Raw genomic sequence first — 15309 nt, 5'->3', positions numbered from 1 at the left:
CTGTGGCTTGCCAGTGTGTGCCACGCTCTCAGCTCAGGCAAGCTCGCAAGAAGCACTGCTGGGCACAGCCTGCACACGCTCGCTGCAGCAGATGAAACCTGCTGCAAGCGTGCAGCTGCCACCTTGATGGAGGAGGGAGATCAGCTGCACGGAAACTGAGATCTTTCAGGGGACTTGAATTGACAAAGGCATACGAAGCCACTTCACGCTGAGCGGGGCTTACTATCTTGCCCACTCCTCGGCCAACCGGTAGCAGGTCTTCAAGGGGTCAAGCAGCGGTCATCCCTGGCTCTGCCGCCCAAGATCCTCTCAACCAGAGACTGAAGCGGGGCTCTTCTGTAGGCAAAGCACACAGCTGTGGCTGAGCCATCGTCCCTCCCTGGTGAAATATGGGCCTCCAGGTGATCCGCCAAGCTCGGCACGGCATTGATGGCTGATGCCCAATGGGACGGGTAGGGCAGAAGGCAAGGAGGCTAGCAGTAAGTGGAGCCAGAGCCAACGACAGGCAGAGCCATACCGTGATGGGTGTAACTAAGAAGGCAGGCAGCTGGGGGCTGGCTGAGGGCAGGCAGGTTGGTGGGACAGTGTCCCATTAGCCCAAATGGACCAGCCTCCACTGTAACATGGCCTGCTCAAACGGCCAGCGGTTCCTCCAGGTCTCAGGCTAAGCATCTTTCCTGGGAGGTGCCAGGAATCAAACCTGGGTCCTACCATTGTACTACTTGCCGCCCTGGGCTCCTGCCGGGGGGAAGGGCAGGATATAAATCAAATAATAAATAAATTACTCTGCTATGGATCCTTCCTGTGCAACTTGCCTGCTCTGATTAAATTGAAACCTCAAGGGCAGAGAATGCAGGGTGCAGAGCCACCTAGGAAATGAAGATTGTGCCCAAGAATATACATATACATCATCACTGGTTTATTTACACGCTTTCCATCACCTTTTCCCCCTGATAACCCAAGAGCAGTTCATAATTTGAGAACCCAAATTCTGCACCAACAACAGTTGGATTCTGCAACCCATGTACGTTATGCAAGTCGACCACGTTTGCAAGATGTCTTTTCCTGCTTACAATTTTTCATTTATTCATCACTTAAAATGTTTTCCTATCCTGCCATTGAGCTCACCATGAGCCCTCAATGCAGCTCACAATCACAGGAAATGCAACACAGCAATTAAATGTAAGCACAGCTAAAACAGCACCAACAGTATGAAAAACAGGGTGGCAGGCAGGGGTAGAGAAACCTTAATCAAACCAAAAGCTCAATAATAATTGTAAAAAAGCCATTACAGAATGCCAGAAAGGTATATGCTCAGAGGACAACTGGTAGACAACTGGTTGGGAGTTCTACAATCTGGGTGCCACAACTGCAAAGGCCCTGTCCCAGGCAATCACACCAACAATGGCAACACAGCAATTTTCTATTATTCCATTATAATGTGTTTCCATTTGTCTTGGGGAGGGCCACGGCACCACACTCACCAATGCCAAATCTTCTGGCTCCTAGGATTTCAACAGAATGGAATTTCACCCACCCACTTTCAAGCACAATCATAAAATAGCATATTCAAGAGCTAGCCTGGCAACCAGGAACTGTTATTTTGTATGGAAATTCTCTCTCTCAGCCTCAAACTCTTCCCCCTACCTGCAAACAGGAAGGGTTGAGAAAATTTGAAAAAGCCTCTTATAAATGACAAGTGATGTAAAGCAGTGTTCCAAATTAATATTATGACCAACAACACATACCGTTGGCAAAGCACTGAGATTCAAGATTCAAAAGTAGTGGTATCAGCAACAATAGCAAAGCAACTGCATTTTTCTGGATTACTGGACAAACAACCCTCTCAGAGCACAATGTTAGCCAAATGCTTTCAAATGCTGCAGGATGCAGATCATCATCAGAGCGGGACTGTCTTCCAAGTCCATTAAGCTCTACCTAAATGTTCAGGATCAAAGCTACAGATCTTTTGGACATGGACTAGGACAGCTGGGCTCATATTTGCCAAGGATACATCAGGCTGTATCCAGCGCTGCCGTTCCACTTGCGCAACAGTCTTCCCCTTGGGCAACGGAACATCCCCTTCTCCTCCTCCCCTGTGCACTCTCAAATTCTGCTCCAGAATGGAGTTGGGGGATCCTTTGGAGCAGATCTAGGCAGAGCATTGGTTGGAGAGGATAGGGAACTCCCGCTGCATGAGGAGAACTGAAATAGTGCAGCTTTGGAGACAGCCCATTATCTTCTGAGATGGATTTAAAGATGTATGGCCCTGGAAAAAAAACCCAGAAAAATTCGGGGGGGGGGTGTTTCAGTTTTTTTGGAAGAAAAGGGAAACAAACAAATAGGCTTCAGAAAAAAGGGGGGAATGGGGGGAAAACTTTTTTTCTGGGTTTTTTTCCCAGGTCTTCACATCTCCAGATTGAGCACAGTATCGATGAAATAAGGAATGTCAGTTTGGGATAGCCAATCTTCTCTACAGTTCACATGCGCCTTGCTTCTGTGCATGTTTACTCAGAAGCAAGGTGAAAACAGCTCACTGACAAGTGTGCATAGAACTGAGGCCTGTATATAACAATGAGATACTATTCAAAATGCAATACTATTATCAAAGGTTAGCTGAATATCAAAAATTCATTGCTATTCCTTAATTACATGACATTAATGTTTTATTTTTCCAAGAGCTTTCTGTATCTGCATAATACTAAGGTTTATATACTGGGTGGTATTCAATGTTAGTCCAACTCAGAGTAGACCCACTGAAGTTAATAGACACGACTAACTTCGGTTTATTAATTTCTATAGGTCTACTCTGAGTAAATCTTGGAAACAGTGGCTTGTATTCCACTAAGCCCTTACAATAACGTTTGTGGTTTCTTTTTCCAGCTGGCAAGAACTAAGATCTACGTAGGTACTTTCAAGCATCAGAGCTAGCTGCCTCTTAACATTGGATATATTTAGAATTATTGTTTCATTAAAACTAAGGCTACAACCCTCTCCACACTTCCTTGGAAATAAGCCCAACTGAACTGAAGTGCAGGCCTGGCGCCAGCAGGTGGCCAAGTGGGCCCCGGTGGAGGGCCCCTGAGGTATTCCTCCTTAGGGTGGGAGGGTGAAGCTCCCACCCACTGATCCATGGCAGTGTTGAGTTGCTGGACTCAGTGACCTGACACTGCCGTGGATCGCAAAGCAAGAGCTTCCAAGTACCCCCAGGTACCTTCCCCCAATACAGGTGGTGCGGAGCTTAAATAAGCCTGCCCACCCCATCTACTTGTTGCGTCAGTGCAGCACACACACCCCACGCACACATGCCTGCCATCATCAAAAATGGCGGCAGGGGCATCCTGAAGGGGTTAACACCCCCGCCGCCATCTTGGCTGATGGCAGGCAGGTGCACACTGATGCGACAGGTAGGCAAGGCCCACGCCACCTATATTGGGCAAGGGTGTTCAGCCTTACAACACCGCGGGCCCTGGGCAGGCTGCTGCCCAAAGGCCAAATCGTTCCTGGCTCTGGCCCTGTTCAAGTGGACTTACTTTCAAAGAGATCTGGAATATTGTATGTGTATATTATTAAAATGTATTGTCACCTTGAGGATCATGCTATCAAAAAGCAGGATATAAATCTAAATAAATAAATAAATGTATACAAGATTGCAGCCTTTGGCGCTTGTACTTTTTAAAATTCCAGAAATATAGCATACAGTACAGTTTTAGGGGCTGACTTAAGTTATTCATTGTACACCAAATGTTTGGATGAGAAATTGGATACGAAAGAATGTATTGCATATAGTCAGTTTTCCCCCTAAAATCTGATTCTCCACCCCTCTCCTGGGTTCACAGCTTCAAAATGACCAAAAATGTTACCTCTCAACCTATGTTACAGGGTAGTTGTTAAGAATTACATCAAGATAATGTAGGTGAAGCACTTTGGACACTTAAGAGTGCTATATAAAAGCTTTGCATTCTTACATTAAACATACATCAGAGCACAGTAGAGGAAAAATATCAGTTGTGGCATGAAGCCAGCTAGCCCTGGCATGACACTGGGAGATATCAAGAAGGGGGCAAATTCCATCATGAAGGGAGGGCCTGCAGAGCGCTCATTCATCCTATCCTGGCAGAAGAGGGTCCACCTCAATTCTGCTGAACCCCAGCAGCTTCAGGACAGCAAAGACGGGATTCTCAGGAGCCTAACTGTTCTGTAAGAATCAAAGGCTGCCTGCACAGCATACTTTTACAGCATACAGTAGGGCCCCACTTTACGGCGCTTCGCTAATGCGGCAGTCTCAATTAGACGCAATTAGACTGAAGTCTCACTCGTACGGCGCTTGTTCTGTTTTTATGGCGGTTTTGGGGCATTGCACGCCATTCTTTTCAGTGAGTTCCGCTTTTCAGCGGTTTTTGCTTTTCAGCGGGGGTCCAGAACGTAACCCACCATACGAGTGGGGCCCTACTGTATTCAAAGAACATCCCCCCACCCACTTCAAAGAATTCTGGGAACTGTAGTTTGCTAAGGGTGCTGGGAATTGTACCACTATGAGGAGTAAACTACAGTTCTCAGGATTCTTTGGGGGAAGTCAAGTGCTTTAAAGGTATTGTGTGTATGCAGTCAAAGTCCCTGTCTTCCACTGAACCGTCTATGTACCTTAACCATATATGTGAATAGCAAACTCATTCTTCAAGTGTAGATCCTTATGTAGCTTAAATTGCACCATCCGTGTCTAAGAAGCAGATATTGGCAGGCTGGGGAAAACTGCAAATTTTGCGGAAGTGCAAAAAAAATTTTTTTTAAAGGAAAAAAAATCTAGGGTGTGGGAAAATGTGCATTCACAGGGGCCACAGAATGTTGAGTGTCTGTTTGGTTGGGGGTGGGAAGGAACAGAAGAGCGGGGCGGGGGGAACAGAATAGAAAAGGGTATGGCCATTTGGAACTCCGAACGGGAGGAGTCTATGCTGCAACATTTTGTTGCAGGTCCCACAGCAGCTGTCCAATGTCCTGTGACTGGATATGACTACTGTGTACCAAACCTGACACACCAATAATATTAAGAAATTACAACAGTGGCAGCAGTCGCTGATCCTGAGGGCCCTGCACCATTCAAGGTTTTAGCACATGGATGATTAAAAAAAAACCTTCAGAGGAATACAACATCTAGTAGACTGCCCACAGATCTCCTGGAAAGCAGCTGTGCCTATATGTTCACAGTGCAGTTGTGAATGCCTGCAGCAAGCAAGCAACCTATTCTCCTCTGCTACAGCCATCAAACTCGTTTTTAGAGAAATCTCCAGCATTCAAGGCCAGCAAAATGGCCAGTCCAAAGGTCTTCCAAACACAGCAAAGGAATCCACTGTAATATATTTCAGCCTTCCCCAACCTACTCCAGATATTTGGAACTTTACCTCCCATCATTCAACGGGCATGACAATCATTGAGGCCACATCGGCACCAAACATTTAAAGCATTACTGTACTACTTTAAATGGTCATGGCCTCCAGGGCTAGCACCAGAGGGCAGCCAGGTCAATCCCTGGTCAAGGGCCCCTGAAGAGCCTCTCCTTAGGGTGGGAGCGTAGTGCTCCCTCTCCGTGATCCATAGCAGGATCAGGAGCCGTCCCTGCCATGGGTCACGGAGAAGGAACTCCCAGGCATCACCAGCCCAATACAGTCAGTGCAGGCTTCAATAAGCCCACACGCATGCCCCACCTACCTCTCCCATTCCTGTGAATGACGTGCGCACTGTGTGTGCATGCTGCCATCAACCAAGATGGCGGCGGAGGCTTCCCTAAGGGGCTGAAACCTCTGCCACCATCTTGGTTGGTGGCAGGCATGCGCATGCAGCGCGTAGGTCATTCTCAGGGATGGGAGAAAGGTAGAACACGCAGGCGGGCTTATTAGCCCCATACCCCTGCATGGGGGGACTGAGCTACTGCACTGCGGGCCCAGGTCAAGGTGGGGCCCAGTCATGCCTGGCGCCGGCCCTGATAGCCTCCCTTAAAGCATCCTAGGAATTGTAGTTTGTTAAGGGTGCTGAGAGTTGCTAGGAGTCCCCTATTCCTCTCACAAAGCGACAGTTCCCAGAGTTCCCTGGGAATAAGGATTGACAAACCACTCTGGGAACTGAAGCTCTGTATGGGGAATATGGGGGCTCCTCTCAGCACCCTTAACAAACTACAGTTCCCAGGATGCTTTGGGGGGGAAACCACGACTGTTAAAGTGGTATAATAGTGCTTTAAATGTATGGTGCAGATGTGGCCCAAGACCCAGGAAGATTCCCACTACCAGAACCCCCCCCCAAAAAAAGTTACCCAATGACCATACCTTTGCCTGGGCACTGGGATATGGGCTGACTGATGCAGGTGGGTCTGCTCAGGGAGTCGCAGCCCTGCTGCCCCTTCCTCCGGCTGCTTCAACACCGCTGGATCCGATAGCTGCCTCGGCCACCCATTAATCAGTTCTGCTTCCCCAGGAAACGCCTTGCCATTGCAGTGAGTGGGTCTCTGGAAGGAGACAGGAAGACCTTGATCCCCAACGCAGGTCACAAGTCCAGAGAAACTGTTGACCATTTGAGAGCGCTGCCAATTCCTTGAAGCCCAATCCCACATCGCCTGCCACCATGCAGCAGTGAGTTTCGCAGATCAACGTTACAGCACACAGGGGGCGGGGAGGAGGCAGGTTGCTTCTTTACTTTGACTCGTCCCATGAACTCTGCACCCCAAAATAATCATGGCATAAATGTCCATTCCCTACCCCCACCCTTGCATATGGGGGAGATTTTCTAAGGACGCCCTCTGTTGTTCTGTTTGTATTGGTATTTAGAAAAAGAAAAGAAAAATTGTTCCATGTCTACGTGAACACACAGAAAGGGCTTGGCTGTGCTCTCAAAGCTCAGGAGCCCTTGACTTTATCTTAGATAAACACAGCAGGTGCAGACAAAAAGCAGCAAGCTAGCCTGCCCTTACTGCAACTGAAATCCAGGCCATCCCAGGCGGCAAAACTTTTTCAGAGCTGATAAGCATTCCCAACATGGAGGATAATTCTTCACCTCTCACACTGGAATAGAATCGACTCGCACAGCACAACTCTCCCTTGCACAGACACCGTACATTTAAAGCATATCTCCCCCACCCCTGGGCAAAGACCTACCATTCCCAGCACCCTTACACCACAGTTCCCAGGATTCTTAGGGAGGACGTGCTTTAAACTTATGGGGTATACACAGCCTCAGGGAAAAGTATGAGCGCTCAAGTTGGCAACTCAAGGGCCCATATGTCTATGGACAGATAAACGAGATAGGTAAGATAGTTTAGATAGATAGGATTGTTTTTTAAGTCGCCAGGCTTTTAAGCTCAGCAATCTTTTAGAACAACGGTCCGTTTTGCACAGAAGACCACAAGACCTAAAAGCCTGTGTCCAATAAGTCCATCTGCTTGGACAGATTTCTGCCCTCATCTCTGAAGCACCCGAGGGCACTGAATCTGTACAGACCACATTGACATCTCTGAGGGGGTCGCCTGAGCTGATTGGAACTCCCTGCACGGGGGGAGGGAGGGAGAGAGAGAAACAGACCCAAGTCAGCGAAACACAGGACACACACACACACACACACACACACACACAAAGGCAAACTGGTAAATCAATTTACCATCTGCTCATGCAGAAAAGGGAGGATTCAGTCAACATGTCAATCAGGGGTAGGGAACCTCAGGCCCTGGGTCCAAATATGCCCCCCCAGGCTTCTCTAACTAACCCTCCAGGCCTCTCCTCCTCCGTGAGCGTCTCTGCCTGGCCAGACTGCGTCCTTGACCTCTGATAAAGCCTCTTGCTTGTCCAGGCGGAGGACAGAGAGGGCTGCGTGAGCATGTGTAGGAACTAGCCTACTGCACAAAGGTAAAATTTCCATTCATTGCTTTGCCTCTTTTGGCCTCTGGCTCTGCCCACTACTGGTACGTGGGCCCCGGAATATTGCCCAGGAGGGGATGCAGCCCTCAGGCTGAAAAAGATTCTCCATCCCTAACATGAATCAATCCAGATCAGCAACAGGGCCCCGGGGCTGCAGCAGTCTGAGAGTGTGGCCACACAGAGCAAGAGAAACTAGCTGTGGTTGTCCGGAGAAGGCCTGTAGGCCAGTGGTGGAGAATGTGCTGTGGATGCAGGAAGTCCCACATTCAGTCCCCAGGATCTCCAGGTTAGGGCTGGGAGAGATCCCTGGAGAACAGCTCTTGCAGGCCCAGGACCCTGGCCAGGACAAGAGTGGGGAAGCTCTACACGGGACATCCGTACCTTCCAGAGTTCCTGCCCATGGGCTCCTAGCCAGGACTTCCGACTGGCCAAGAAGCCTATCATCAGTTTCCTGCCGTTCAACCTCCCTGCCTCCCCAAGACATTTTGTCAAGTACCATGACCCAGTCATTTACCTCCCCTGGCCCCCCAACCTCAATTCCTGTCCTCCATGGCTTGTTGTCTCACTCTGCACTAGAGATTGCTTGTAAGCTATACCCGACTGGAAACCGCTACCCAACTATGCTGCCACCGTCCAACTCAAACTCAGATGAGCTTCTCGACAGGGCATCTGTTGGCATGAACTCAAGGAGAACTAAGGAGTCAGCTGAAGACTCTCTTCTTCAAAACGAGAGAGTGGACAAGCGTCTGACCTGGGCTGTTGCCTGTCAATGGAATCCCACCGCTATAGGGAGCAGGGCCTCTCTGGAATGGCCTCACCACCAATTCCAAAGTTTTGATCACTGAAGGGGGTGTTCTTGCACACTGTCATACAAGGACAGAACCTCAACTCCAACAAAATGAATACATAAAATACATACCACCTCAAGTTCCTTCATGCCTATGAAGAAAGCTTGCAAAAGCCATTGCATGTCTTGTAAGACAAGGCAGCAAGAATAAATTCCAAAGAAGCATTCACTGTTCCTCATCTCTCTTGCCACCCCATGGCCAGCTGACACTTCAGCAGAGCTTGGAAAAGTTACTTTTTTTAACTACAACTCCCATAAGCCCAAACCAGTGGCCATACTGGCTGGGGCTGATGGGAGTTGTAGTTTAAAAGAAGCAACTTTCCCAAGCTCTGCACTTGAGATGTATGTTCTTAGGACCCAGCCTACTCTACTGACTGCAATTTGTTTCAGACTGTTTTTAAATGTACTTTAAATGGTTAAGTAATAAATTAAATTTATTAGTAGTATTAGGATCATCCCTCGTTATAAACGCACGCCGTCTTCCCAGTTTAAAAGCCCAGCAACCAACGCGTCCCAGGAGCACAACTGGCCACTAAGTGGCCATTCAACAGCACCACTGACCTGCTAAAACAGGCATCAGGACTCCCACTCCCATCAATCTCTGCCAGCATGGGCCAATGGGAGGTCTAGTCAAAAACATTTGGAGGGCACTAAGTTGGGGAAGGAACTCTCTCCAATTAATTCGGAAGAGAAGGAGGAGGAGAACAAAAAAGGTAGTGCGATGCCGGGCTGAACTTGAAGTACTGCTGCTGTCCTTGTGCAGAACTGTTATGTTTTTAACAGTACACCAAGCCACTGATGAAGACATGTTTGGCTGACACCACTGTCACATTTGGCATATTAGTGTTGGCCTGTGAAGCATTTGTAACAGTCAAGTGTTTATACATAAACATAGAAACAAACACATGTACGTGTGTGACGTTATTTAATTGCAGTAAAGAACCCTGCATGTTCTTTACACAGTGGTGTGTAGTGGTTAGAGTGTTGGACTAGGACCTGGAGGACCCAGGTTCAAATCCCCACTCCGCCACGAAGCTCACTGGGTGACCTTGGGCAAGTCACTGCCTCTCATCCTGACCTACTTCACAGGGCTGCCGTGGAGGGGGAGAACCACATACGCCACCTTGAGCTGCTTGGAGAAAGGTGGGATATAAATGCAATAAATAAATAAATGATTTTTCCCTTAACCCAGTTCTTTGGTGAGAAAATCTGGGAAGCTGCATCACCTCGGAGGCCAGAGCAGGAACCTCTGGCATCCTGCACTGACAGTTCAGCAATGAAGAAGACTGAGTTAGGTCATTGCACTCAAGAAGCTCATTGAAAACACACAGTTGGGGGTTGGTTGGTTGAGCAGCTGCCCTCAAAAGTGTGCCCCTTAATTCTAATAGGGAGAAAATGAATACACTGGGAATAGGAGTTGGTGAAAGGTTAAGTCCTGACGCTTACACCAGGCGTTGTCAACCGGGTGCCCTCCAGATGTTTGAGACTGCAACTCCCATCAGCCCCAGCCAGCTGTGCTGACTTGATCCGGAGTCTGCCCATTCAGCTCAACTCCTCCTCCAGACTCCATCGTGAACTCGACTGGGTGCCACGCCCCCCGAATCCTCCCCCTCCCCGGTCTAAGCACGTGTGATTACCCGGCGAAGCACTCCCGAGTAAAGGCGGGGCTGTTCTCCCCTTCATATATCTATGCAGACCCCACCCCCTGGCTGGCTGGCTGGCCGACCCTCCGTGTCCCTCCCTCCCCCCCCCGCCCGCAGCGCCTGTTCTGCAGAGTGATTGATGGCCAGTCCCTTCCAGCAGCTCGCGCCCCGCCATCCAGGGGTGGAGACCCGATGGGGCGGGGATGGGCTCGGGCAAGCAGAAGGAAGGCGGCTCCGCTGCTCCGCTCCAAGTCCCGGCCCATTTCAATCCCCTCCCCTCGGTCAAAACTTTCAGCGCAGCAAAGCAAGCGGCGAGAGGCGCCATCTTTTAGCGGAGGAAATCAAACTTTTGCCGGGCTTCTCTCGAGCTGGGCGAGCCCGCCCAGTGCTGCCCGCACCAGCCGCGACGCTGCGAGGGACAGCTCGAGCTCGCGCGCTCTTTGCAACCGCGCCGGGGCAGAGGCTCGGTGCTGTCACCGACCGCGTTCCTCCGAGGGAGGGGGCCGCAAAGAAGCTAAGCCCTCGCCTTCATTAACCTTCTCGTGCAAAAATCCGGACTCAGCCGGGAACGCTCCTCTGGCAAATGCAACCTTAGGAGTGCATACTTAGGAGGCCACTCTCGCTGGCTGGGCTTACGTCCGAGTAAAGCACGCCTAGGATCAGACTGCGCCCTATACCCGAAAAGGAGCGCGCGCCGCTCCGTTCTGCAAGGAAACATTTCCCCCACCTCGTTCCCCTGCCGGACTTTTGCAAGCAACCGTGGCTCTTCGGTGCTTCGCCTAGGGGTTTCTCCTCTCCTCCTTCAGGCCACTCTTCCCCAGTCCCACCCAGCTGCCATATATGGCTACGCGTGCCCCCCCTTCCAACATGGCCCCCTCTATTTGCAAATACAACTCGCCCCCATGGAAATCCTCCCCCCGCGGGTCTAACCATCTCTTGCAAAAAGACAAAAAAAGTCTCCCTTTCCGATCTCTGCAAAAATAATAACGCCTATATCGATGCACACCTTATTCCGCCGCTCCTCTGTCCACCGCGCAGGACAGGCGTATCTTCCCAATAGAAAAGTCCACGAAGCCCTGGCCCGTCGCGTCTTCTCCCCCTTTCCAACTTAGGTGGATGCCTGCGCCGCTCTCCCTGCCACTGTAGGCCACGGCGGGACACACCCACCCGCTTCTCCTTTGGCAGATCCGACAGCAAAGGCCGGGAGCTGGGCTGACCAGGGCGGCAGGCGCGCGCGAAGTTGCTGCCCTTTCCCTCCCCTCACTCCGCCGTCCTCTCTTTTATTACCTTTTGCAAAAGCTGGAGCCTGCCTTTGGTGCCGGCGGGGGGGCTCTTGCCAGCGCCCTCCTCGCAGCTCCGTCGCCGGGATCTCCTGCGGAGCGACGCCGGATCTTCCACCAGCACCGTGTAAACAGCGTTGCTGGAAGCGGTGGCAGAGGAGGGGGAGAGCGGCTTGCCGGCAGAGACGACCCCGCAGTACAAGCCGGCCGCCGGGGGGCTGCTGTCAGGGCAGCAGTGTCCGGCTGACGTCAAGCCGGGCGGCGGGGAGCAGATTCTGCCGCCGCCGGGGGAGGCAGATCGTTTGAAAAGCCGCGGCTTGGTCTCCATGATCGGGGCCGGCGAGGAAGCGAGAGGGAGGAGGAGTGCAACGAGCCCCCGTCCCCGGAGAGGGGGCAGAAGATGTGCAGGGCGAAGCCCCCTCGCTGCCTCTGAGACTTTCCCTCTGGCCGGCGAGCGGGCGAGCGAGCGGCTCCCCCCCCCGGACCACGCCCCCCTTCCCTGCCGCCTGCCCGCGCTGGCTTCGGCTTCTTCTCCTCTCTCTTCCCCCCCCTCCCCGAGCTCGTGCAAGCGGAGAGAGCCGGGTTAAAAACACACACACACACGCTCGCTCGCTCGCTCCACTCCCCTCTTCGCCTCACACCATTGGCCCGCTCGCTGTATCAACATTCCGAGATGGAAAGCTGCCCGGAGCCGGCTCGCGCGCTGATTGGCCGGTCGGCGTTGCCAGTTACACGCGGGGAAGGGGGGGCGGAAAGTCGGCGGCGTTCTAACCCGACACGCCTCCGCCTCCTCCGCGAGCGAGTTAAAAGAAGGGGGGGTTAGTGTGTGTATGTACGCATGCACACGTATAGACAACTCACCCACCCCCGAAGGCCGGCCTTCCACACTCCAACGCTAGACCTCCTTTCTGGCTCCAGCAGCAACGCTGGTGGAGCCAGAAAGCTAGCGTTGGAGCGGGGAAAGCTAGTCTTGCTCCGTTCTCTCCAGCGGCCATCTTCGCCGGGGGACCTTCCGGGCGGAGGCTACCGGCAGCGATCGTCGTCGAGAGGTCGACCTAAAGCGGCCTCCAGACGAAGAAATATATGGTTTCGTCCTCGTCTCATTATTATCAAGAAGCAGGATTCCTGCTTGGGGGGGGTGGACTCGATGGCCTTACAGGCCCCTTCCAACTCTACGATTTTGTGAGCTTGATTTAAATGTCGCTAGGAATGGAGAATACCGTGCCGACACCATCACCTCTAATGAGGATTTTTAGAAAGGGGGGAGAATGGTATGTGCCGCTTCGTTAGGATTGCGTGGCGTTTATACTCCCGGCGATGGTCTGCTCCTTACTTGTCAACTTGCTTCTGGACTGCACCGCTTAGGCACGCAGACGGGGCTGCTGCTACGATTTGATTATTTTATTTGTCAGTTGCCTAACAAGAGGTCTCTAGGCGATTTACAACAGATTTTTAAAAAACAAGAAATTTAAAACACATGAGATCAACAAAATCTAAAACTCTTCACATTCCCGCTTCCGCAATCCCTGCACATAGAAAAGTGGCAAGTCGGAGAGAAGGCTAAGCTAGGGTAGACTTCTCCCTGGCCTGCTAGTCGTCGTCATTGGTTTTGTCCTTCCTGCTTGCATTTTGAAGTGATACAGCCCAGGCAGAGGTGCATAAACTGTTGCTGTAGCTCTCTAGGCAGAAACAACCTAGCAGTTGCTGGCTCTTGATGCTCTCTATAGCAACTGTGAGTGGACAGGAGAACTCTTACATAATGATAGATCACTGGATGGTCTGCAGCAGTACAGAGGTTTCCAAATTGTGGTCGGTAGACCACCAGTGATCCAAGAGCTTAATTCAGCTGGTCCATATTTAAATATTCAATTTGATTTTTAATTGTATTTTATTGCTTCTTTTATGTCTTACAGAGCATTTTATTGGACTGCAATAAAATAAAAGCAATGTAAGAAATAAAAGAAGCAATAAAAATGCAATTAAAAAGCATACAGCATCTAGCACAGCACATTGCAATTGCTACAACAGGCAGAAAAAATCATTCTGGGCTCCTTCCGGGAGGAAAGGCAGGATAGAAATGTAATAATTAATAGTAATAATTTTGAAAAATCTTTAAGTGAGCTGCGCCTAGACTCAGCAGTTTTCAAGTTTGGGAACCATTGCAGTAGTAATTCAGCTGGGGTTTTCCCAGTCCAAAATTGTTTAATAATAGCCACTAAAAGCCCCCCTATTGATGATGATGATGAGAATAGCAGCATTTATTAGTTGCTTTTTTCACAAAAAGTGGCCCAAAGAGACTTACAAAATTTCTGCATATCAGGCTCCAAATGCACAAGTACAGACAAGGCTAGTAGAAAAAGCAGTGAATCCTAAGACAGTTGTCCATTATACAATTTCTTAGGACAAAGCCCTACTACAGTCAGCAGAGCTTACTTCCAAGTAAAGTTGGAACAGATTGGGGTGTCTGTGATAAAATAACTGTTCCCAAAGGTTACATTTCCTGCCTTCTTTTTAAGGGTGATGCATTGCCATTACTGTATATGTAAAGATAAGTTATAGTAATGAGATATGCATTGTTGCAAAGAAGGATGATGTGGAGCAAACCAGAGCAAGTTGGCTCCACTTCCTGTGATCCCTGACTCCGCCTGCCATTACTTGCCCTGCCCACCTCCCCACCATCCCCAATCAGCAGGGGCTGCCACTGCTTTCCTTTTTTTTCAAATGTGAAGAACACAAAGGTCACAGAACTCAACCACAATTGCTTTCAGATTTCAGCATCTGATGCATAGTAACTAGCATGTGCATACACAAGTCATCTCTCTGTACTCTCTTGGGGTGGAGGTGGCAGGGAAGGAGGAGTTAAGTTGATTTGGTTCACATGTAAAGGCTAATTCACACTTTCCAAAACAATACACAAACCAAAACACAGCTATCCTTTGGAATTCAAATGTCTCTGAAGTTTGCAGTGCAGTTCTCCAGTCAAGTAATGTGTACAAAAATGCATGTTCTAAAACAACATTTGCATAAAATGCATATATTAGTGAAAATTGTATTGCATTGTATTGGGAAACACTGCTTTGCAAAAATATATATTACGCAATATGGCATACAAGCATGTATGCATTAGGAGAAATTTGCACCTAAATGATGATGAGTTTTCATGAGGACTTCTTAAAAAGAAAAAGTCACAAACTGATGTGGAAATGTGAAGAACTGAAGCTAAGACCAGAAAAACAAGAAACTCAAATAGATTCAGCCATCCCTAAGACTAGTGACTTTGTCTTCAGAACACTATATTGTACCTGACCCCTGTTGGTTCAAGCACATGTCAGAAGCCTGCAGTCTGCCCACTCCTGCTAAGCTATACAGATAGGTAGGTATACTAAGGTGTCACACTGTAGTCACCAGAACATGTCGAATAAACAGTTACGAGATTTCAGCAGGATGTTACAGGCAATGCACTGACAGGAGCTGAAACAGTGTGTGATTGCCCCAAAACATTTGCAAGTGCAAACACTATTGAAAGTGGGATAATGTGTGGCTGCCTTGAGCCCATCATGAGCACAAATCATCATGAATGTGCAATACAAAAGGATGTCTGGAGGGACCCTCAGAAGAAAGATGCCTCTTGGGTCACCCGT

At 49.7% G+C, this 15309-nt stretch overlaps 1 protein-coding gene across 1 annotated transcript in view; it reads right to left on the bottom strand.

Moving 5' to 3' along the window:
• The window catches only part of SLC2A4RG (SLC2A4 regulator), a 43666-nt gene extending 31500 nt beyond the window's left edge, over window positions 1-12166 (bottom strand). Inside the window, exons 1-2 of the mRNA XM_061630158.1 lie at window positions 11676-12166; window positions 6318-6496 (exon numbers count right to left, since the gene is read on the bottom strand). Coding sequence (XP_061486142.1) covers window positions 6318-6496; window positions 11676-11996 — 500 coding nt within the window. The 5' untranslated portion in view covers window positions 11997-12166. The remainder of the gene's footprint in view (window positions 1-6317; window positions 6497-11675) is intronic.
• Between the last annotated feature and the right edge of the window lie 3143 nt (window positions 12167-15309).

This window comes from Rhineura floridana, chromosome 6 (genome assembly GCF_030035675.1).
Source record: "Rhineura floridana isolate rRhiFlo1 chromosome 6, rRhiFlo1.hap2, whole genome shotgun sequence".
In the NCBI taxonomy this organism is placed as follows: Eukaryota; Metazoa; Chordata; class Lepidosauria; order Squamata; family Rhineuridae; genus Rhineura; species Rhineura floridana.
This window is presented reverse-complemented; position numbering and strand designations above follow the sequence as displayed.